The 24,160-nt window shown below is 44.5% G+C and overlaps 2 protein-coding genes across 2 annotated transcripts in view; one reads left to right on the forward strand and one right to left on the reverse strand.

Moving 5' to 3' along the window:
* Nucleotides 1-14,282, reverse strand: part of LOC138974836 (uncharacterized) — a 50,582-nt gene extending 36,300 nt beyond the window's left edge. Inside the window, exons 1-10 of the mRNA XM_070347560.1 lie at nucleotides 11,626-14,282; nucleotides 11,273-11,446; nucleotides 10,701-10,834; nucleotides 10,249-10,378; nucleotides 8,619-8,988; nucleotides 7,153-7,327; nucleotides 5,573-5,737; nucleotides 4,153-4,294; nucleotides 1,227-1,426; nucleotides 212-545 (exon numbers count right to left, since the gene is read on the reverse strand). Coding sequence (XP_070203661.1) covers nucleotides 212-545; nucleotides 1,227-1,426; nucleotides 4,153-4,294; nucleotides 5,573-5,737; nucleotides 7,153-7,327; nucleotides 8,619-8,988; nucleotides 10,249-10,378; nucleotides 10,701-10,834; nucleotides 11,273-11,446; nucleotides 11,626-13,708 — 3,907 coding nt within the window. The 5' untranslated portion in view covers nucleotides 13,709-14,282. The remainder of the gene's footprint in view (nucleotides 1-211; nucleotides 546-1,226; nucleotides 1,427-4,152; nucleotides 4,295-5,572; nucleotides 5,738-7,152; nucleotides 7,328-8,618; nucleotides 8,989-10,248; nucleotides 10,379-10,700; nucleotides 10,835-11,272; nucleotides 11,447-11,625) is intronic.
* Nucleotides 14,283-14,915: 633 nt separating this feature from the next.
* Nucleotides 14,916-22,965, forward strand: LOC138974837 (uncharacterized). The gene is made up of 4 exons (XM_070347561.1): nucleotides 14,916-15,298; nucleotides 17,576-18,814; nucleotides 19,968-20,032; nucleotides 21,022-22,965. Exons 1-4 carry the CDS (start codon nucleotides 15,013-15,015, stop codon nucleotides 22,963-22,965), a joined length of 3,534 nt encoding a protein of 1,177 aa, XP_070203662.1. The 5' UTR covers nucleotides 14,916-15,012.
* The last annotated feature ends 1,195 nt before the right edge of the window (nucleotides 22,966-24,160 follow it).

A 24,160-nucleotide genomic window follows, 5' to 3' on the forward strand; every position in this document is an offset into this window, starting at 1 on the left:
ATCTTTTCTACAAAACAACAAAACATGTCCAATCTTTACCGGTATCCTTTTTACAAAAGAACAAAACATGTCCAATCTTTACCGGTATCTTTTCTACAAAACAACAAAAAATTTCCAATCTTTACCGGTATGTTTTCTACAGAACACCAAAATATATCTAATCTTTACCGGTATCTTTTCTACAGAACAACAAAAAATGTCTAATCTTTACCGGTATGTTTTCTGCGGTGTACTTTGACTGCACTGGCGGTGTAGAAGGCCTCCTCACAAAGGTCACACTTGAACGGTCTTTCACCGGTGTGATAGCGCATGTGAACCCGGAGGCTTGCATTGTCCGTGTACTTTGCGCCGCAGATCTCGCACTGGAAAGCCATGGGGTTGAAGTGCCGTCGCTGGTGCTGCGTCAGGGCGTGCTTGGAGGCAAAGCGCTTGCTGCACACCTCACATGGGAATGGTTTGTCGCCGGTGTGTTGACGCATATGGACCAGGAGATTAGCTTTTTGGGACAGCACTTTGCCGCAGTACTTGCACGTGAAATCTTTGGTCTGTGTAAACATCACTACAAGTTTTATGTGAGTTTTTGTGGTGGTTGTTCTTTTAGTAAACAAGTTGTTACTTCTATTATCAAGAAATAGAGAGAGAAATAGAGAGAGAGAGAGAGAGAGAGAGAGAGAGAGAGAGAGAGAGAGAGAGAGAGAGAGAGAGAGAGAGAGAGAGAGAGAGAGAGAGAGAGAGAGAGAGAGAGAGAGAGAGAGAGAGAGAGAGATGCAGAGAAAGACACAGCCATAGAGAGAAACACGAGAGAAAGAGACAGACATACAAAAAAAGAGACAGACAGTGAGGGAGAGAGATGTAAGAAAAAGAGAGACAGAGACAGACAGGAATTCTTGCGTAGCTAGCCATCAAACCATTTCATATACACTCTCACTTCTTAGCTTGGCAAGAGGCTAGCCGCGAGGAAGTCTTGCCTGAAAAAAACACCCGTCAGTTTCAGACAATACGGATCAAAGATTTCTCTTGCAGGGGTCATGCGAGGTCTGGCATAAGAAAGATGACCCCCCCCAAAAAAAATCCAACTGATCAATACCCGAGGTAACAAATACAAAAACGAATGAATGTTTTATTTGAGATAAGAAAATGGGTACAATAAAAAAAATACAAAAATAATTTTGTTGCCCAGTTTAGTCCAGTTGTATCAGCAGGACAAAAACTCCATCCAAACTAACCTTGTCGTACTTTCTCTTCACTGCATTGTATCCGTGCTGCTGCTTCTTGTGTGAAAGAAGATCATAAGATTTGCCGAAGGCACTGTCACATACATCACACACATACGGTTTTTCCCCAGTGTGTAACCGCATGTGGATCTTCAAATTGGTTTTGGTTTTGAAATGGCCGTCACAAATGCTGCACTCGTTGGGTTTTTCTCCTGAAACAGACAGGGAGCATTTTTTAATCACCCGCCTTTTGAAGAAAGCTAATGAAACAAGAAAAGCAAATGCTTATGGGTTATTCTCAAAAGGTGTGTACCATTTTGTGACTGGCATTTTCAGTCAGCTAAATGATTTTACAGCAGTCCCTGCAATGTACGGCCCGCGGCGTGAGCGGACACCTGACATGTACGGACACATTTGCTCGGCACAGAGTGTTTTCCTTCTATATTTGCCCCCCCTTAAACGGACACCTGCAAAACGTGGACGCGGACACTCATTTTCGGTCCCAACAGCAGGTCATACCTCCAATGTACGGACAGACCATCGTCAAATTTTCACCACAACAAAATCGATAACAGAGCAGTCCGGCTCTTGGTACAAAGATCACAGCCGCAATGGCGTGATGACAGTCACTGATAACTTGAGTGCACGTGTACCCATCAGGAGGGCGGGGTAGTTTTGGTCAGGAGTGGAGTACATGCGAAGATGCCAACATGAAACTGCACCGACCACTGAGCTCTTTATTCTTGTCTGTTGGACGTAAACCACAGTCGATGAAGGTCCAGTTCTCAGCATCGTGTGTCTGTGTGTAACCTCTTTCATTGACAAGATACTCTTGTTTCCCCTCAGCCTTGACCAGTGAGTCGGTTGCCTAATCTATGAACCCTTCAGTTGTCTTGCTTTGTCAAAAGTTACGACACAGTCAACTGGTTTTGCTCTGAGTGAACAGTGCAGCTGGCCTCTCTGGCCACAGCCCCCAACAGTACATGGCTGGAGGGAGTGAGAGAGAGAAGGGGGGGGGGGGGGGTGGAGGGTTAGCTGGCTAAACTCTGTGGGGTGTCCGGTGTCACTGCATGTCAGCAGGAAGAGCATTGGAGAGAAATAGAGAGGTGTACTCTTCCACACAATTTCCAAGCATCAGTTGTCACGGCTTGGGGTAGGCATTAGTGAGGGAGAGTGGGAGCTGTGTTATGTACAGTGTATTTCCGACTGAAGAGTGAAAAGTCACTGCCATGCCACATGATCGGCATGCAGTCAATAAAGCCAGACAAGAAAAAAACAAGAAGCGAAGCCTTCAAGGCTCACGTAAGAAATCGACAAACAGTAACACAAACTCAATCACTCTGTCACACATACACACACACACACACACACACACACACAGTAAGCGTAGGTGAAACTGTGCAAGAAAGGGAGACCCTGGATCTGCCAATTAGTCTCGGCCCGCTCACAATAACAATGACCGAGACTTTCAGTAATTCCTTTGCGTGACGTCCAACCCTCTTACGTCATAATATGACGTCTTCAAATAGTTTCTATCACACATGTCAAACACTTTTGACCGAGACGTAATCTTCTTATGCGAGCTTTATCCATAGACTCGGAAATGTTAAAGTTTCTATCACACACACACGCACGCACGCACAGACAGACAAAGTTTATCATCGCAAAGGCTACACTTACGTGAGCCAATAAATTACATGATTATGACATGCAGCTCTATCTGCTGCTATTTATTCAAACTTGTTTTCAAGCTTATTCTTGCAAAGCATCTGCACACGCTCCCCTGTGCTGTGTTTGTGTGGCTGCTTTCGTATGTCAGTGCATGGTGAGTGTGTTCACTGCCTTGAGGATTTATTTTATCTCTTCTTTTCAACACTTTTCATACAAATCCTTTTTACAGAACGTTTAAAGAAGTATTAGGAGTTTAGTAGCCACAAGAAGTGATTAGCATGGACTCAATCCTGTTGTTTGTGTGTCTCTGTGTGAGTGTATGGGGGAGGGGGTGGTATGGTCACCCCTCCCGTGACTGGACACCTGCAATGTACGGACAGTTTTGCTATGGCCCAAGGGTGTCCGTTCATGAGAGGGACTGCTGTAAGATATATTAAATGGCAACCAGAATGTATTCTCTTTACAGTAATACTCCATTCAGATCAGGCCAACGACACAAATGTGGGTTTTGGGTAACCCGACTGACTCTATTTTTTCCCGCCGACTCTAAAACTTTTTTTTTCATTTCTCAAAAAACAAAAACAAACACACACTGTTTTGCACATTTTGCTGACCATACCGAGACTAAGGGAAGTAACCTCGTTTGAACTCGACATCACATGTGACAGTTGCAAAGGCGGCTTCGACTTCGAGCACCTGCTTCGCAAAGTTCAACTAAATTGACATGGGTCAACCATCTCGTAAAATAAAGTTCTTCTTGCTTCTTACAAGTACATGAAATATATATTGTAGAGTGATCATTGTCCCAAAATCCAACCCCAGTATCAAACATGTTAACGCCAAACAGCAACCAGAGACTTACTTGAGGTACAGAATGTATATACACACAAGAAATCCTTACCCTGGTAACTGTGGGCCTTCTGGTGTTTGTGGAGGTGGCCGCTGTTAAAGAATCGTTTGCTACAGACCGTACAGACTTACTTGAGGTACAGAATGTGTACACACACAAGTTGTCACAAGAAATTCTTACCCTGGTAACTGTGGGCCTTCTGGTGTTTGTGGAGGTGGCCGCTGTTAAAGAATCGTTTGCTACAGACTGTACAGACTTACTTGAGGTACAGAATGTGTACACACAAGTTGTCACAAGAAATTCTTACCCTGGTAACTGTGGGCCTTCTGGTGTTTGTGGAGGTGGCCGCGGTTAAAGAATCGTTTGCCACAGACTTACTTGAGGTACAGAATGTGTACACACACAAGAAATCCTTACCCTGGTAGTTGTGGGACTTCTCGTGTTTGTGGAGGTGGCCGCGGTTAAAGAATCGTTTGCCGCAGACCGGACAGGCGTGGCGATAGACGCGGTTAATAAACCGACGACCAGAGTAAGGCTTCTCCTTTCTTCCCTCAGAACCCTGCCAAAGAATTAGGACCTACATGTCACTCAATGCCTCAAGCAAAAATAAATCAAACAAAGTGAAATCACACTGTACAGTGGAACATGTCTCCAAGCATCGCCTAAGTATCTGAGCAAAAGTCAATGTGGGCCTTGTAGCGTAATTGAAACAGTGGGACAAAGTTGCAAAAAAGGTCAATTCTGACTGGTAAGTTCTTCAAGTATTACTTGATAAGACTAAAAACACTATTTTTAAGGTTTTCTAATGAGGACCTTGAAAACAAAGTGAAAAACTTTTCAAAGAAACAAATCTTAATTTCTGTGCCATCTCTGCGAATAACCCCCCCCCCCCCCCCCCACCCCAAATTATGACTTCCGCTTTTTTAAGACCCTCCTTTCTCAGATGTTCTGTTCATACTCATAGCCTGTGTGAATGTACCTCATTATTTTTGCTAGATTGACACACAACATGCACGCACACACACTTACACACACATGAAACACACGTATTACAAACACACACACACATCGTGACATGATACGCACACACATACACACACCTGACATACACACACACACAAACACACACACATACACACACCTGACATACACACACATGATACGCACACACACATACACACACCTGACATACATACACAAACACACACCTGACATACACACACATGATACGCACACACACTTTACACACAAATGAAACACACGTATTACAAACACACACACACACATCGTGACATGATACGCACACACATACACACACACACAAACACACACACATACACACACCTGACATACACACACACACACCTGACATACACACACATACACCTGACAAACACACATACACACACCTGACATACACACACATACACACACACACACCTGACAAACACACACATACACACACCTGACATACACACACACACACACACACCTGACATACACAAACACACACACACACACCTGACATACACACACATGATACGCACACACACATACACACACCTGACATACATACACAAACACACACACACACCTGACATACATACACAAACACACACACATACACACATGACATTCACACACAAACAAACACACACACATACCTACACCTGACATACACACACACACATACACACACATGACATACACACACAAACAAACACACACATGACATACACACACAAACAAACACACACATACACACACAAACAAACACACACACATTGACACACAGGCCAGTAAGATGTATCCTGCCCTGAACTCTGTTCTTGCTGACCTGACTCTCAATGTGTTGACCGATGTCTGCTTTGCTCTTCTCCACACTGCTCTCCCCTGTATTAGCGTCAACAGCACTGGCATCGTTAGCATCACCATCATCATCAGCAGCAGCTTTGTCATCGATAGCGTCATCATCATCATCTTCATCATCCCCATCCATCTCCTTGAAAAACAAACCCAATTCTTTATTTGGTGTTTAACGTCGTTTTCAACTGTTCAAGGTTATATCGCGACGGGGAAAGGGGGTGGATGGGATAGAGCCACTTGTTAATTGTTTCTTGTTCACAAAAGCACTAATCAAAAAATTGCTCCAGGGGCTTGCAACGTAGTACAATATATGACCTTACTGGGAGAATGCAAGTTTCCAGTACAAAGGACATAACATTTCTTACATACTGCTTGACTAAAATCTTTACAAACATTGACTATATTCTATACAAGAAACACTTACATACTGCTTGACTAAATTCTTTACAAACATTGACTATATTCTATACAAGAAACACTTACATACTGCTTGACTAAAATCTATACAAACATTGACTATATTCTATACAAGAAACACTTAACCCTAACCCTAAACCCTAACCCTAACCCCAATACTGCTTGACTAAACTCTGTACAAACATTGACTATATTCTATACAAACATTGACTGTATTCTATGCAAACATTGACTGTATTCTATACAAACATTGACTGTATTCTATACAAACATTGACTGTATTCTATACAAACATTGACTGTATTCTATACAAACATTGACTGTATTCTATACAAACATTGACTGTATTCTATACAAACATTGACTGTATTCTATACAAACATTGACTGTATTCTATACAAACATTGACTGTATTCTATACAAACATTGACTGTATTCTATACAAACATTGACTGTATTCTATACAAACATTGACTGTATTCTATACAAACATTGACTGTATTCTATACAAACATTGACTGTATTCTATACAAACATTGACTGTATTCTATACAAACATTGACTGTATTCTATACAAACATTGACTGTATTCTATACAAACATTGACTGTATTCTATACAAACATTGACTGTATTCTATACAAACATTGACTGTATTCTATACAAACATTGACTGTATTCTATACAAACATTGACTGTATTCTATACAAACATTGACTGTATTCTATACAAACATTGACTGTATTCTATACAAACATTGACTGTATTCTTTACAAACATCGACTATATTCTATACAAACATTGACTATATTCTATACAACAAACCCAATGAGGTGAGAACGCACTATTTTACATTTGTTTGCTTATTTCTGTACTGATTCATTTAACAATGTATTGACATATGTATGTTTGTGTGTGTGTGTGTGTGTGTGTGTGTGTGTACGTGTGTGGTATGTGAGTGTGTGGTATGTGAGTGTGTGTGTGTGTGCGCGCCTATAAGTAGTGAGTGTGTGTACGTGAGTACACGTAACTCTGCATTGAGACAATAATAATATACTGTCCAATGAAACATGACAAACACACCCCAGTCTGCATTCAGACAATTCACTGACCAATGAAACACTAAGCCAATTACCATCAGATTTTCAGGATTTTCCTGCGGACTGAGAAGCCCAATGGGAGGCCCTCCCTGCTTTTTGCGTGGCCCAATGAGAGGCTCCCCTTGCTTGACGAGATGACCCTGCTTGTGGGGGAGGAGGAGGGCCAGGGTGGGGAAGGAGGCCTGGCACTCTGTACAGCCAAATTTACTTCTGCAACACAATTGAAATGTTGAAAATAACAAGGAAGAATCAGTACAGCCGTTTGCTTTTGAGACCTCCAACAATGTGAAGAATGACGGGGAGCAAAGCTGAGGTGATTCATGCGCTTGGTGTTAGATTGAGCAGTGGTGTTATTTTCCTAAAGGCATCCAGATGCGAACTGCACCTACAGGGACTGCACCCACGTTTGGTCACCTTAGACCACTTCTGTCAGACACACACATGAAACGAACATACTTCTTGTGTGCAAGATGTGAAACTGAAATACATTAGCCTACCACACACAAAACAAACAGCATTCATGTGTAGCTAGGAGCTGTGGGAAGCAAAACACTGAACAACTAACTTTACTTTAACTCCTATTGCCGTTCTTTGGAATTGAAATGTGCCTGTAAAAAACATTCAACAGCTGTGCATCAATACACTCTCCAGCTCACATGCAGAGCAAAGTGCACCATCAGCCAAGGTATCATCTCATCAACAACACTTTTCTTGTTCTCCTTACTCTCTTGTCTCAACGCTAAAATGAAGATTGTGAGCTTCAGCCCAGCAACATAGCAGACTGGAAATAACATTGAAACACATAGTTTACCAGTGGTTAGTACATGTGCAACAAGAGGCGAAGCCTTCAAGGCTCACGTAAGAAATAGACAAACAGTAACACAAACTCAATCACTCCGTCACACATACACACCCACACACACAGTAAGCTTAGGTGACACTGTGCAAGAAAGAGAGACACTAGATCTAGATCTGTCTGTCTGCATGTAGCCTACTTACAGGGACACGACTGCCAAATAGTCTCGGCCCGCTCAAAATAACAATGACCGAGACCACACACACCACGCGAGAGAGAAAGACTACAGGGAGGCATGCCGTCATGATGCATTAATTGACGTCAAACACTTTTGACCGTGACGTAATCTTATGCGAGCTTTATCCATAGTCTTGGATAACCACTCACACATAGACTCGGAAATGTTAAAGTTTCTACCACAGACATACACACGCACAAACACACACACACACGCACACACACACGCACAAACGCACAGACAGACAAAGTTACGATCGCATAGGCTACACTTCGTGAGCCAAAAATGAATTAAATACAAAAACAAGCAAGGTATGTTGTTGGAACGTTTGTTATTGACACAACAATACGTTCCAACAACATACCTTTCTTGTTTTTTTATTCTGAATTTTGGAACGTTGGCAGTCTCTTTGTTTTTGGATTTATTTCAAGTAATTGACATGTGAACACTGACCAAAAAACACTTACCTCTTATGATTTTTCAATCTAGGTTTGGCGTCAGCAGCCTGGTGACTCTCAGTGCTGTTATCACCAGCCATCAGCGTGGACAACACCACAACCGCTGTTCTTTCACCGCTATCGTCATCGGTCCTTTCAACACCACTGTCACCATCAAGCGCACCCTGATCTTCTGAACGTGTTGCATGCTGGGATTCACCCTGAGTCACTGAAGTGGAACCTTCATCACGGATCTCTGCACTGTCCAATGAAGCGGTGACAACTGCAGCGCTTTTAGATGATGACAGCACAGTGTTGTTGAGGTTCACAACGTTCCAGCCTTCTGATGTAGCTTGCTCCCACGGGTGCTCTTCTGAGGGGGGGCTTCTTTGCTGCCAAGCTGAAATCATGCACATGTACTCTCTATAACACTGATGTCAGGCGAGATTGGTTCAGTATCAAACTATGGTAAGGTAAGGTAAAGAAGTGTCCACACATTACGTTTAACAACTTATGCATTGCCTTGTGAAATTTTCATTGAGCTGGATTTTGCAGAGTGGCAACACGCTCATGATTTGTTTTTCAAGGTCGAACTTGTCTCCACACTACGACACTACAGTTCTAAGAATAGACAGTCACTAGTACTATTAGTGCTTGTGTGCTTATTCTTGAACAAACACTCAAATGATGTGCAGACCTGTTTACCCCTAAAACATTGCATGTGTATTTTCTGGGAGCAAAATGAGGCAAATGTGTAGTTTTGTAATTGAATGTGTAGAATTTCTCGTCGACCTATCACAACAACAAGAACAATGATTGCTACTTTTTACCACATGTATTGATTGACTGACGGAAAAATGGGAATTGCAGACAGTGCAATGAGCATGACGTTTTCCTTTCCGCGAAGACAAGGCATGGGTAGTCCTGATGATATTTTGGCAGAAAGACTTGGTTCGGCGCATTGCTCGTCTTTTTCTTTTTGGTCGGTGGCCTTTCGGAGTCATTTTCTTCACAGTTCTCATCTTCACTTTCGTGTGCTCTGCGTTCAGCCATTGTGTCGAAACGCCCGCATGGTTTGGCAGTAACGTGTTCAGTTGTGCCCGGCATTTGCTTGGAGAAGCCTATTCGGCATTAACAAGCTACAACGCAACCCCCGCGGGCGCTTTACGCGCTGCACGCAGCAAACGACTGCTGGCCGAAAACAGAGATTGGAAAATGGATCGGTCAAGGGAGATGAAGAAAATTACGGATTGTGATATGCGTAGCCGAAACAATACCGTTTGCGTGCAGGGACGGGGCGGTGTGAGAGCACAACGGGACAAGGAACAGGTGTAAACAGCAACGACGAAAAAAAAAAAAAAAAAAATTTTTTTTTTTTTTTTAATAAAGTTTGCGTAGAAAACGACAGACTTGCGTAGTTGCGTAGTATATTATTCAAATTCGTAGTTTACTACGCTCAATGTGTAGTGTAAACAGGTCTGGATGTGTGTGTGTGAGTGTGTGTGTGTGTGTGTGTGCTTGTCTGTGCATCTGATTTTGATAGAATTTGCCTGACAAGCAGCAGTGAGAGTGAACGCACCAGATGACAGAGCTGCCAGGTGGTAGTGAGAAGCGGTGTGTGTGTGTGTGTGTGTTTGTGTGTCTGTGTGAGTGAACGCACCTGACGACAGGGCGGCCAGGTGGGTGTGAGAAGCGATGTGTGTCAGTTGCTCACTGCCGCAAGTCAGCACCGCCTGTCCCTCAAACACCAGGGCACCGGCGTCAACACCCAGGCTCTGCAGCTCACTGCACTGCAACACACACACAACGTTTATGACTTCAGCCACACTCATCCTTAAACACCAATCAAATTGAAAATAAACAAAAAATAAACAAACAAGAGCACTATCCAAAACACACACACTATGACTGTGAGATTCCGAAACACACAGTGACACACAAATACACACACAAGAAACATACCCCTCACACACACACACAATTCAAGAAACAACACACACTCACACACACTCTAACGAGTCCAAGAAACACACACACACACAATTCAAGAAACAACACACACTCACACACACACTACTCCTTTACAAAACAAACGTAAACATTCAAACCTACAGTGCGGAGAAGCAGATCAAGACGCCCTTGAATAGCAGCAGAGTTGTCCGGCAACAGTTTCACCCTCACCCCTCCCTTCTTAGCGCTCTCTGGCTTGCTGCCCTTTGCCTTCTGGGACTTCTTCACACCTGTATCTCAAATAAAACCAGCAAAAGTCTAGCAATTTGAAAAAAACATACAATGGCAATGGAATCCCCCAATGTTTTCACATATGAAAATATATCTTTACAACTTTAACAACTGCAAACAATCCAAAATTTAGAATACAAAAACAAGAATGGTAGGTTATTGGAATGTTTAATTTATGACAAAACAAAACGCTACTCTGACTGTACTTCAACCCAGCGATCTTACAAGTGGACAGACAGACAAATACTTATCATACAGATAATAACTTATCATACAGATAATATAATAACTTATCTCAATTGTTTTGAAGAAACTCGCTTGCAAGACGCTGGCGAGGCAACGATTAAACGTTCTAATCACATACCATCCCTATTATTTGACACTGTCCCCACAATCAAAAATGGATGGCAAAGTGTATCATGCATGATGGGAAGACAACTCACGCGGCGTTGTGAGGTCCAGGATGTGGATGAGGTTTTGCAGCACTGACTGCGTCATCCAGCGCGGCCTCTTCTTGGTGGCCTTCTGGTTCCCCTGCACACACCCATTGACGATGGTCTGGATGTCCGTCATCTTCCGCCGCACCTGTTCCACGCTGCGTCTGGGGGCTCCAAGCTCTGAGCAACACACAGCTTGGCTTCAGTGTCTTCATTCACTCTCATCTGGACATCACGTCAACACTGTGTGTGTGTGTGTTTGTTGTGTGTGTGCGTTTATGTGTGACTGTGAGTGTTTGTTGGTGTGTTGTTCTCCTGATTCTAAATCTGACAATGGATCAAAAGCCAACAAATCTCACCAGCTGATTTATTGAGTTTGTTGGTGATGCGCTGCCAGTATTGCTGCTTCTTGAGGTTGGTGTTCTTGTCATGCATCTTGCAGTTCATCACAGCTTTGTTCTTCTGGTACATGGTGAGGATAATCTCAATCTCGCCCTCAGAGAATATCGGCTTCTTGAGCCACCGCTTGGCTGAGATGTTGCTCGTCTTTTTGGACCTGGAGGCTGTCGGTTTCACTGTGTTGGTTTTGCCGCTCTGTTGGCCAGAAGAAGGAACACGAGAATCTCCAGCATCACTGTTGACACCCCCCTCTTCATCACCATCCCCTCCATGATTTTCCTCGGCCGCCAGTGCACCGTCACTGGTCAGGTCGCTGTTCTTCAGGCCAGCAGCAGTGGCAGTCATACTGTCGACACTTCTGTTTCTGCTACTGCTAGCTGCGTCACTTTCATCCACACCTTGGCCAGGGACGGCGCTAACACGGTTAGACTGCTGTGCTATCCTCTCTTCATCCACAGTCTGGAGAAATTCAGCAATTCGTTGGTAATGTGCAGGTTCACGGAGATCCGTTTTTCCTTTGGCAACTGCGACTTGATAATTTTCAACTTCTTTTTGGAGCTGTTTCCAGTTTTGTTTGAGCGTGGCCGCTGTCCATGTAGAGCCTGTGGTAGGACACGCGTTGACCTTCTCGGCGATGACGCTCCACACCTGCTGCTGAGTTTGCTGTAGGGCAGGGTTGTCAATGGCAACCGGCGGACAGAACAGTATTCGCAGGAACTTCTTCAGCTCACGTACAAGACAATGACAGTACTCCTCAGAACACACGCCTCTACTTTGCTCAACACTGCTTTCTTGGAAGGAGTCTTCATGGCTAGGGGCTTGTTGAGCTTTGCTGTCAGTGTCAGTGTCACCCCCGTGGTGATCTGAGGCCACCGTCTCTTCCTCTGGGTCTGTCTGGTTGTCATGCACACCAGACACTCCCTGCACTAAGCTCAGTACCAGCCAATGATACTCAGACTGTAACCTGTCTCGTGGTGGGTCTTTATGTCTGTCTCTCACCGACTGTGTCTGCTCTCTGCTTGCCAAGGCTGCCACTTTCAGAGCCTTAAACTTCTTCTCAACGTCCTTCCATTTTCTCACAATTTCCCCGCCTGACATTGCATTGATGTTATCGGCAACCACCTGCCAGCGCTCCTCCTTCAACAGATCATCTTGAGCTGACTGTGACTTTTTACCCAAAACCTCGTAATGCTTCCACATTTCGCTCAGCAAACACATGACTTCAACATCTGAAAATTCTGTTGTTCTTCCTGTTTCAGCCTTGACGGTACAGATTTTTCCTCCCTCGTTTGTCTGGGGTTCGGCATAATTAGAATGGTGAAGCAGAGATATGTGCTCATAGCCGGGAGTATCGAGGCTCATACCCAAGTCTACTGAATCTTCCTTTCCAGAGGCTGGCTCATATTCGGTGTCATAACTTGCAGCCTCTTCTAAAATAGCCAACACTTTGCGGCTACATGGAGAGAGTTTCCAAGTGGTGGTGCATCCTTCCGCTTCAAGCATTTGTAAAGCTGCCCTCTCCCTCTGTGCGTTCATCCTGATGTTATCCCATTTCTTCTGAACTTCTGCCATGGAGCGTCTGACCTCTGACCCGCACACGATGAACAGGTGCTGGGCGATTTGCGTCCATATTTTGTGCTTCTGCTTCACTAACGCCATCCTTTCTAGTTTTGTTAAATTATACTTTTTGACAAGCAGAGCTCTGTGTTTTTTCACTTCTTCAATCAATGCTGACGTTTCAATACTTGTAAAGTACCGTACTTTTTTTTTCTGCAGCCGTGCCTTTTTGAGTTCTTCTGGTGAAAATGAAATTTTTAAAGCAGAATCTCCAATACCTCTTTCGTCACGGGGCAAGACTTGTTGGTGTTTTTTCTCTTTCACTTGAGAATTGAAAGCTGGAGGTGGAACCTCCTGAAGAGTACCAGTCACAAAACATTCAAAAGAATCATCTTCTGGTTCGGTTTTTAATAATACCTCTGTATGAGGTTCAGAGTAAACTGTCATTGTCAAACCGGGGACTGAATTTGCTACTTGTTGTTCCATTTTAATTTTTCTGGTTACATGAATTGAGCAGGGTTTTTTTAATTAAAAAAAGGCTTTTTTCAGTAAGCACTGACAACTATCTCAGTATTAGTGCGCTGGTTTTTTTTATCAGTGTCTAGTTCTTTTCAAAGTTTGATTTATTATTTAAACAGTTCAGTAATTCACATCAGCATTTTTGTGCTCATCTGATACTGAACAAAACTTCTCCGCCCTGAAAGAGTTATTCTGTTGCCTGTCGTGTCTCCTTTGGAAATCAACGACGAACATAACTGTCGTCTGCTCCTTACGAGCATGCGCTGTCAATCAACAGGAAGTAGTAATCGCCGGCGATCATCACAAAGTGAGTGAAAGGGAGCGAGCGCAGAGAAGCTCAGCAAATGTGCGCATACCCCACACAAAAATATACATCCATTGAAGAAATTCACCTAAACAGCTGTACGAATGATGGCAAAAACAACGCTGATAGCCGTTGTACTTTCCACACCTTTGTGTAATGTGCACTAACGTTGCTACACAACCGTCATTTTACACTGAGAATGCTTGGAAGCTCGTAAGAAACGCAGCTCTGGCTTCCATCTTTTCTAAGTCAGTTGGCGTTGCAGACCACGTGACTTTTATTATTTTTACTATCATCTTCTTAGTTTTAAATTGTATTCATACCAAAACACATATAATTAAAAGTAAAATAAAACAAAATAAAGAAAAATTACAAACGAACTAAAATTAAACATAATATTTGTGATGAGTGCAGTCCCTTGGAATCTTGAGCAGACGACTTTTACCACGTCTGCTTTTTACGGAGGTTCGGGCCAAATTATCAATTAAGACATCTCAATTTCAGCGTCCAATCGTGTCGTATTGTTTATCAAGTATGCGCTCTATTTCTTCTCCTTCTTTATTTTCTGATTCAAACGAAAGTGGCTTTACTTACTTTGAAAGCCATCTTTTTGCAGCTTTGGGTTAAAAGACACTGAAAATGGAAGAGTTGCGTCCCTTACCAAATGATATCAAAATGGCTGCAGTTTGCGACTCTTTACACTTGACGACAAGAGTTTTAGCCAAAATGTCCAGATGCCCTGCTTTTACAAGAATTATGGATACCTCGCTGTGAATTCTGCAAGAGTATATTTGTACTAAACCTCTACAAAGTGGTATTATGGCTCACTTTCCATCTGCAGTGAACGACAGGTGGGCTGAGAACTGACTCGTTGACCGGATTTTACGGCTGTAGTGTCTGTACATAGCAGAAGTAGTAAGACTGCAACGCTTGAAATCGGCCGCTTGCGAAGCGAAAGAAGGACAGCATGTCGTGGAAAGTTGGACTGAGAATTGTGGACTTAGGAGAGCTGGCCAGGCAGATGTATTGTACAGACTGCAGTAGTATTCTGGATTTGAACAGCACAGAGAGCGAGGTGGAGGTGGGGCTGGCCAGTGTGTTGAAGATACTGTGTCAGTGTGGCAGGGACAACCACGTCCGGACAGGGACATTGATTCCTCAAGCTCAAAGGGCATCGTCATTTTCTACACAAGTTACACAGACATCAGCGGATGACTTGATGTCATTTGCCATCAACGCCAAGGTTTATGCGGGTGAGAATAAGAATTATTAGTCTCACAGAGTTCAATTACGTTAATTACCATTAATGATATTGGAAAAACACAGTTTGGACTCCAAAATCCCCGTCAATGCATGCACCCCCTCCCCCGACCACAAACACAGGTGCAGTAGATTATAGAAGTAGATTAATACTACTGTTGCTAAGAGAGAATGTTCAATTCAAAAACTGAAAAAGAAAGGGGACAAAATTGTTGCAGCAAAGTATGCCTTTGAAATTATATATCCGTGAGCTAAATCCATTGGTATTCTTCAGTCACCCTTTTATTCCCATCTTATAGTTATACCACCCCTCCTCCTCCTCTTCCTTATACAAACCCCCCACACACACACCACGTGACACTCACACACAGTTACAGACTTTAGAGATACTTTAACACCTCATGCCTATACTCCTTTGTCCAGTGTGTGCATATAATTAATTATAAGGCCTAAAAAAAAATAGGTGCACGGTTACGGTAACCCGACCTACCCTATTTTTAGGGGCCGACCCTATAACTTTTTATTATATTACATTTGTCAAAAAAACACCAAAGAAAACAAGAAAACAAGTGCAGAAAACGCAATGAAAGCGAAAGCGCTCGAGTCGCACACTTATTTCCCTGTCAAGTAGGTTTAATTTGTACACATTAGAAAATTAGAAAAAAAAGTTTAAAAAAAAAAAGTGATTGCCTCCCTTCCTACCCTATTTTTTTGGGCTATGCTAGGCCTAAAAAAAAAAAAGGTGTGGTTACGGTTACCCGACCTACCCTATTTTTAGGGGCCAACCCTATAACTTTTTATGACATTTGTCCTGGCAACAAAAAAAAGGAAAAAAAAAAAAAGCGCAATGAAAGCGAAAGCGCTCGAGTCGCACACTTATTTCCCTGTCAAGTACTGAAGTAGGTTTAATTTGTACACATTAGAAAAAAAAGTTAAAAAAAAGAAAACCTATTTTTTTTGGCATGTGTTTTGCTTATACCCTTGGCTATTATAGGATGACATGATCATTGGACTTTGTTTGTGATTGTTATAGTAAAAATTGATATAATGACCTAAAGGGGGCCCGGTAGCTCAGTTGGTAGAGCACTGGACTTGTGATCGGAAGGTCGCAGGTTCGAATTCGGGCCGGGACGGACACGGGTCAACTTTATGTGCAGACCCAGAGACGGAAGCCATGTCCCTCCCCTGTGTCATCACAATGGCACGTAAAAGACCTTGGTCATTCTGCCATAAGTGCAGGTGGTTGAATACACCTAAACACGCAGACACCTGGGTAGCGCGACTCCGTTGCTGCTAGCTTTCCACTGGGAGGAAGCGACCCAAATTTCCCAGCGATGGGACAATAAAGTAATGAAAATGAAAATGAAATGAAAAATGAAAATGAAATTTTTGTCAAAAATTATAGTTTCCGGACTTAAACACACACACATTGCAGCATGTAAAACCACACAAAACACTGCTAAAACTGGTGTCAAACATCAGGTACTCACATTACAGCCCATAAAAGTATTCTTCTGTGTGGTAATCCATAAATCACTTCTTGTAGAGCTTCCAGAACACTGTATCGCTTGAAAACAGGTCTATGAGTTGAGGTCCGACTTTCGGCCGCCATTGTGAATGGCGGCTGAATGCTATAGTCGGTTCTACATTTCTAACACAGTTTTCAACACGTGGTAGTAACTTATCCGAACGGTCTATGGGAAAGAACTGTGTTTAGAACCCCTACAAGTACTTGGACAGTGGTTACCTCCCATTTAGTTTTCAGAAATGTCCTGAAATGTTGTTGACACAAATCCCACGTATGAGATACGGTTATGGGCGTATGACAAACCGAAAATGACCACGTATTACATACGGGGTGAGCAGTGAAGGGGTTAAGGTCAGGTGAGTTTAGAAAAACACATGTGCTTAGCAAACACTTCCAGTGCTAGTGATCAGCAACCAATGGGCGCCAACTCGTGGCGCTGATGTACATTTTTTTTTTTTAAAGAAAAGGGTATCATATTGAGTGCATGCTGCCTAACGTACACATCAAAGTTCATTGTTCGTCCCGATCGCAAGTCAAAGCCCACCGGATACTGGGTATTCGCTTTGCTTCGTTTTGAAAAACTTGTCCACGTAAAATGGGCTCTTTGTCTTGCTCTACCCGCCTACCGCACCGCTTCAAACTGTTCGAAAGTCTTGAAAACTATTTCCGGAAAATGTTTATTGAACGTGAACTTGAACTAAATTGAAGGCTATATTATGTTGTTTTGATTTGATTGTTTCAGAGATGTTGGCTTACCAGAGAGGGGAGAAAACTGTTCTTCATTTCCTTGCTGTCCTGAACATTCCTGCTTCACTCCTGACAACAGCCCACAGATTCCACCACAGTGAGCCCCTGCTCTGGCACCAAGCTCAGGGGGACACCACAACAAGTGACGCTTCCTCCGCCACAGTCGTCAAACACAACACCATGCTGCCAGGCTCTCCAACACTCAGCCCTGATCCTTCAGTCTCTACCACAGTCGTCAAACACAACACCATGCAGCCAGGCTCTCTAACACTCAGCCCTGATCCTTCAGTCTCCGCTTCAGCCTCCCAGGATGGGTCACCAAGCCGCAAGAGAAGAAGGAAAGTGACATGTGACGAAAACATACAGTCAGTGAAGAATCCAAAGTCTGGCGATTTCACTGATGAACCAGTGGAGTGTTCACTACACATCCTTGCTACGAGTGCAACAGTAAGAGATGTGAAGGATGATTTCAATTTAGCTGGTCTGCCAAAGTCAGAACAAGTGGACAAAGTTGAAAGTTGTGTTGAAGGAGCTGTTTTTGTATCAACGACAGGCCAGGCAGATTTGAACATTGAAGAAAGCGTGTGCACCAAATGTGAAACGGGGAACGTCTGTGTAAATAATGGAGCTGACACACCTCCAGTGGCAAGTGAAGTGGTTTCACTGCCAACACACCGAAGAACAAGGAGCAGCAGGTTGTGTAGTCTTCAAAACCAGCAGAGTGCAGACAACTCTCGCACGAAGAAAAATTCCACTGGAAGGAAAAAGAAGGCTGTGGACATAAACAAAAGCACAGATGAAACTCAAGACGCAAGCAGAGATTCCAGTACTTCTTCGCCCAAAAGAAGGACATCATCAGACAGAAATTCCCTCACAAGCAGAGGTCAAAGTGCATCTCATGGTCAGCAGACAGTGAAGTCCACAGCTGACCAGCAAGGGTCCTCAGGACAGGAAGAAACTGACCGCTCTGTCCCAGCTGTCACATCAGTCACATCTTCAAGGCAACGGTCAAACAAAAAGCAGAAGTCCCCTGGGAACTGTGAGAGAGAAAGTGCAAGGGATTGTGTTGGAAGACATCAAAGGTCTAGAGGTCGGAAGAAGACTGCCGGCAAACCACGCAGCCTGCGGACAGAGAGCAGACTGCAGTGCGGAATCTGTGAAAAACTTGTGGATTCTCCCAGAGTGTTGGCTGCTCACATGTCAACAGCCCATGCAGACAGTCTCAGCAGAAAGGGTAACAGATTTTCCCCACTATTTTGTAGTATGTACATGTATAAATTTGGCTTTGCAGCCTTGAAGGGACAATACTTGTTTATTGATCTGGCCAATTTGGGGGAGTTTCTGGCAAATTTGAAAGAGGGGAGTGCTATTTATGACGCAGCCCTCTAGTAACGTTAATAACGTACACAAACAAGGGAAGTAGCTCAGTAGAAGTAACCCTAACTAACATAGCAAAGAGTGCTCTTTCTTTGCCTCTATTGTACGACATTTCAGTAAGCTTTTAAACACTTTCTTTTGTAAAGCGAAGTCAGTCCTCTTGCGCTGTAGCTTTATTTATTTGAAACACAGATTCTGCAGTTTCCTTTAGGTAGTATCCCTTTAACAAATCTTTCTCTAGGTTATTAGTTGGGGTAATGCAGGAGGTGGTGCTACTTCTAGTCAGATAATTATGGTGGAAGAGAGGTAAGGCCCCCCCAAAAAAGTTGTATGTTTCTGGTAACATGGCTACAAAAAATAGTTGGGTAGGTAGGGATTTTTTATTTTTTTTGGTCAGGGTAGAAAAGAGACTGGACTTACTATACAAAGAGAAAGACAACACATTACAAAACAAATGAGACAAAAGGGATGCGGGGTTATCCCCCTTGTGTCATCTGCCGTCTGTTACTTTCGTTTTGACGCTTTTTTATCTTCTTTTTTTTACAAATGCAATAAAAAAAAAAGTCTAGGGTCGGCGGGAAAAAACTAGGTAGGGTCGGGTGACCAAAAACATACAACTTTTATTTTTGGCCTAAGGGACGCATCAGTAGAGTTCATGTCACATTGTCAGGAGAGGAGAAGACGAACAGCTGTGTGCCAAAGTCTAGTATGCTGTGTGCCAAAGTCTAACGGTGTTAGTCTATGTTTGTCTGTGTGTGTGTGCGTGTATGTGAGTGAGTGAGTGTCTGTGTGAGTCTGCTCGTCTGTGCATGTCTGTATCAGTGTCTGTCTTTCTGTCTGTTGCTGTTGTTGGGTGTTCAAAGCAGATATGTAAATGGCATACATGTGTATTCGGTCTGTCATGGAATAACATATATTAGATGACTTATGATTTGTTTGGTTTACTGTGAGGTAAGTAGTTTGTTGACCAACAGTGAATATCAAATAATGTATCCACTGATATTTTACAGGAAAGACGGCCCAAGAGAGGAATGCTGAGATGGGTGTCAACAGAAAGGACACGAGGCCTCAGTCTGTGAGTTGAAAGTGTTAAGTATAGATCTCCTTAATTTACAGTAAACACCCAGAGGTAGTTGTGAAGAAATCTCTGGCTGTCTGTAGCACAAGACCCCTTGTAAGACCTCAACAAATGTGAGAAAATCGGTCTTAACATTAGGAGGGAGTTTTAAGATGAAGGTACATTTACAATACAAAGGTTGTCAACACAAAATGTGAGAAAACAGGGCCTGAAAAGGGAGGGAGTTCTTTGCAGACTAAAGTATAACGATCCGGTAAAGGAGCTTTATTTAGACAAAATAAAGTAATGACCTGAAAGAGATATTATGTTATGAAAAATCGTGGCTACTTCAGTTTGCTTGCCGTAGTGATGATGTACAAAGTATTTCAGTCATGTTTCCGCATACATTGAGCATACTGACTGGACTGGAGATGAAGTTGAGTTGACCTAACTCATGTCATGATGATAATTTTGGGAAAAGTTGCAATAAGTCCTTTGATGGTTGGTAGTATGTTTCTACGGAGAGGGGGATGTAGTATAGAGGTAAGAAATGCTGGGAAATAGAAGGGAAAACAATCCATCAGAGAACAACGGGTTGTAACATTGAGGGAGCCCTTTAATAGAAGGGTTCTTGAGGGCCGCATATCGCATCACTGTATTATATAAAATAACCTCTGTAAACTTACCTCAGTTTTGAGGCTTCCTCATGAATTTGTCTGATTTTTGTTAGGTCTTTGAAAGGGGGTTCGTCTGTACACATATCACTTGTTTCGGGTCTGACTAAATACCGCCCGACAACGCCCGACCTCAGAACATACCATATCCACGTTACATTTTTGACTTTATGATTGTATGGTATTTTCTTGGGGTGTACCATGTTTTAAGTCATAGAAATCAAAAATAAGGGAGTTATGATGCATTTCAAAGAGCAATAAGGTGAAAGTGAAAGCACGCTCGACTTTGTGTATGTTGGCAGAATCGTAAGGCAGCCTTTGTTTTTGCTTCAGGAGGAGGCAGGGACTGACCCGTGTATTGCGGACCATGGGCAGCCACAGCTAGACCACCAGGAGTGTGGGGCCAGCAACAACACACAGCTGCCTGTCTCCCGCACCAACCAAGCTGGACCCCCCAGTGTGACCAAGACAAGAAGCAGAGCTATGGCCGCGCAGAATATGCAGAAAGCAGCCTACCACTGCTCACAGTGCAACGCCCTTTTTCAGTCCAGCAGGGAGTACACCGGTCACATGCGACAGCGACACAGCGTGACCCACCCCCATCAGTGTGGCCGGTGTGCGCAGTCGTTCCCCACACAGCACCAGCTGAAGCGTCACCGCCGGCAACACAGCGCGGTGGAGGAGCACCACGAGTGCACCGTCTGCCTGAAGATCTTTCCCACAGGAAGACGACTGCGTGCTCACCGCACCACCCACACCAAGCAGGAGCGCTTCCAGCCCTTGAAGAGATACAGGTGTCAAGTGTGCGGCGAGGAATTCGCCAAGAACTACTTCCTGCAGATACATCTCAACCATCACAGGGGGAAGAAACCGTATCAGTGCTTTCTCTGTGAAGAGGCGTTCTTCAGCAAGCCAGAGCGGCGCGCTCACTACAAGAAGTGCGTGGCCAAGACCCAGTCCTACCTGTGTGAACTATGCGGCGGAAGGTTTGGCAGCGTCAGCTCTCTGCGCAAACACGAGCGCGTACACTCAGGAGAGAAACCGCATCGCTGTAGATTCTGCGACAAGACTTTTAGCCGCACCAACACCTTGCAGATTCACGAGCGCCAGCACACGGGAGAAACACCCTATGTGTGTGATCAGTGCGGGTGTGGGTTTAAGCAGCGAGTGAGCCTGGTGACCCACATGAAGTCAAAACACAGCGTCATTGCCACCTATTACTCTCAGCCACGAACAGGTCCCCGCTTTACTCATCTCGACTACCTCAGTGGGAAAGCTTTCACGTGTAATTCACAGCCTGACTCCACGTCTTCTGACAATGTCAACTCATCTAGTGATGGAGACCCTGCTGCTAACCTGACTCAAAGTGATGGAGACCCTGCTGCTAACCTGACTCAAAACAGAGCTGATGCATTACAGGCATTTTCTGATGCTGGCATGACCATTCCCACAGTGTGCAAATCACTCTTGATGAGCGACACTGAGGACCAGACGACGGCAATGACTTATTCAAACGTTGAAGGTTCAGTGGAGTTGACGGACCACACTGTGTCATCCTTGATACCTTATGTGGTCAGTGGCCATGGCAGCGAGGATGGGATGGCTACACTGGCCCATGCTGCCACGGTGGTTGCCTTGGCGACCAACCACACCCACACTCCTGTGTGTCCTCAGGGCTTCCACACCATGCCACACCCTGCACTTGCCCCTGCTGAATACAGTGCGCTTGCCTCCACCCAGCAGTCTGTGCTCGCCTCTACTCAGCATACAGCGCTTACCTCAGTGCAACATGCTCCACTTGCCTCTACACAGCATACAGCGCTTGCTTCTACTCAGCATACAGCGCTTACCTCAGTGCAACATGCTCCACTTGCCTCTACACAGCATACAGCGCTTGCCTCTGCTCAGCATACAGCGCTTACCTCAGTGCAACATGCTTCACTTGCCTCTACACAGCATACAGCGCTTACCTCTACTCAGCATACAGCGCTTACCTCAGTGCAACATGCTCCACTTGCCTCTACACAGCAAACAGCGCTTGCCTCTACTCATCAGTCTGTGCTTGGGTCCGTTCAACACGGTCCACTTGCCCCTACTCAGCATACTGCACTTGCCTCTGTTGAACACGCAGCGATTGCAACTACCCAGCATCCAGCGCTTGCCTGTGTTGAACATGCAGCGATAACCTCTACCCAGTGCTCTATGCTCACCTCCACTGTGCACAGTGCTGACGATATCTCGGCTGGCTTCACACCTGTGTTGAACACGCAGCGATAGCCTCTACTCAGTGCTCTATGCTCACCTCCACTGTGCACAGTGCTGACGATATCTTGGCTGGCTTCACACCTGTGTTGAACACGCAGCGATAGCCTGTACCCAGTGCTCTATGCTCACCTCCACTGTGCACAGTGCTGACGATATCTCGGCTGGCTTCACACCTGTGTTGAACACGCAGCGATAGCCTCTACTCAGTGCTCTATGCTCACCTCCACTGTGCACAGTGCTGACGATATCTTGGCTGGCTTCACACCTGTGTTGAACACGCAGCGATAGCCTCTACTCAGTGCTCTATGCTCACCTCCACTGTGCACAGTGCTGACGATACCTTGGCTGGCTTCACACCTGTGTTGAACACGCAGCGATAGCCTCTACTCAGTGCTCTATGCTCACCTCCACTGTGCACAGTGCTGACGATATCTCGGCTGGCTTCACACCTGTGTTGAACATGCAGCGATAGCCTCTACTCAGTGCTCTATGCTCACCTCCACTGTGCACAGTGCTGACGATATCTTGGCTGGCTTCACACCTGTGTTGAACACGCAGCGATAGCCTCTACTCAGTGCTCTATGCTCACCTCCACTGTGCACAGTGCTGACGATATCTCGGCTGGCTTCACACCTGTGTTGAACACGCAGCGATAGCCTCTACTCAGTGCTCTATGCTCACCTCCACTGTGCACAGTGCTGACGATATCTTGGCTGGCTTCACACCTGTGTTGAACACGCAGCGATAGCCTCTACTCAGTGCTCTATGCTCACCTCCACTGTGCACAGTGCTGACGATATCTTGGCTGGCTTCACACCTGTGTTGAACACGCAGCGATAGCCTCTACTCAGTGCTCTATGCTCACCTCCACTGTGCACAGTGCTGACGATATCTCGGCTGGCTTCACACCTGTGTTGAACACGCAGCGATAGCCTCTACCCAGTGCTCTATGCTCACCTCCACTGTGCACAGTGCTGACGATATCTTGGCTGGCTTCACACCTGTGTTGAACACGCAGCGATAGCCTCTACTCAGTGCTCTATGCTCACCTCCACTGTGCACAGTGCTGACGATATCTTGGCTGGCTTCACACCTGTGTTGAACACGCAGCGATAGCCTCTACTCAGTGCTCTATGCTCACCTCCACTGTGCACAGTGCTGACGATATCTTGGCTGGCTTCACACCTGTGTTGAACACGCAGCGATA

The sequence above is a fragment of the Littorina saxatilis genome, linkage group LG8 (assembly GCF_037325665.1).
Source record: "Littorina saxatilis isolate snail1 linkage group LG8, US_GU_Lsax_2.0, whole genome shotgun sequence".
NCBI classification, from domain to species: Eukaryota; Metazoa; Mollusca; class Gastropoda; order Littorinimorpha; family Littorinidae; genus Littorina; species Littorina saxatilis.

Bases quoted from the DNA above. Each gene is read 5' to 3' on its own strand.
- LOC138974837 (XM_070347561.1), top strand. From the start codon at position 15,013: ATGTCGTGGAAAGTTGGACTGAGAATTGTGGACTTAGGAGAGCTGGCC. The intron at 15,299-17,575 runs GTGAGAATAAGA...TGATTGTTTCAG, and splicing joins CAACGCCAAGGTTTATGCGG to AGATGTTGGCTTACCAGAGA. The intron at 20,033-21,021 runs GTGAGTTGAAAG...TTTTTGCTTCAG, and splicing joins AGGACACGAGGCCTCAGTCT to GAGGAGGCAGGGACTGACCC.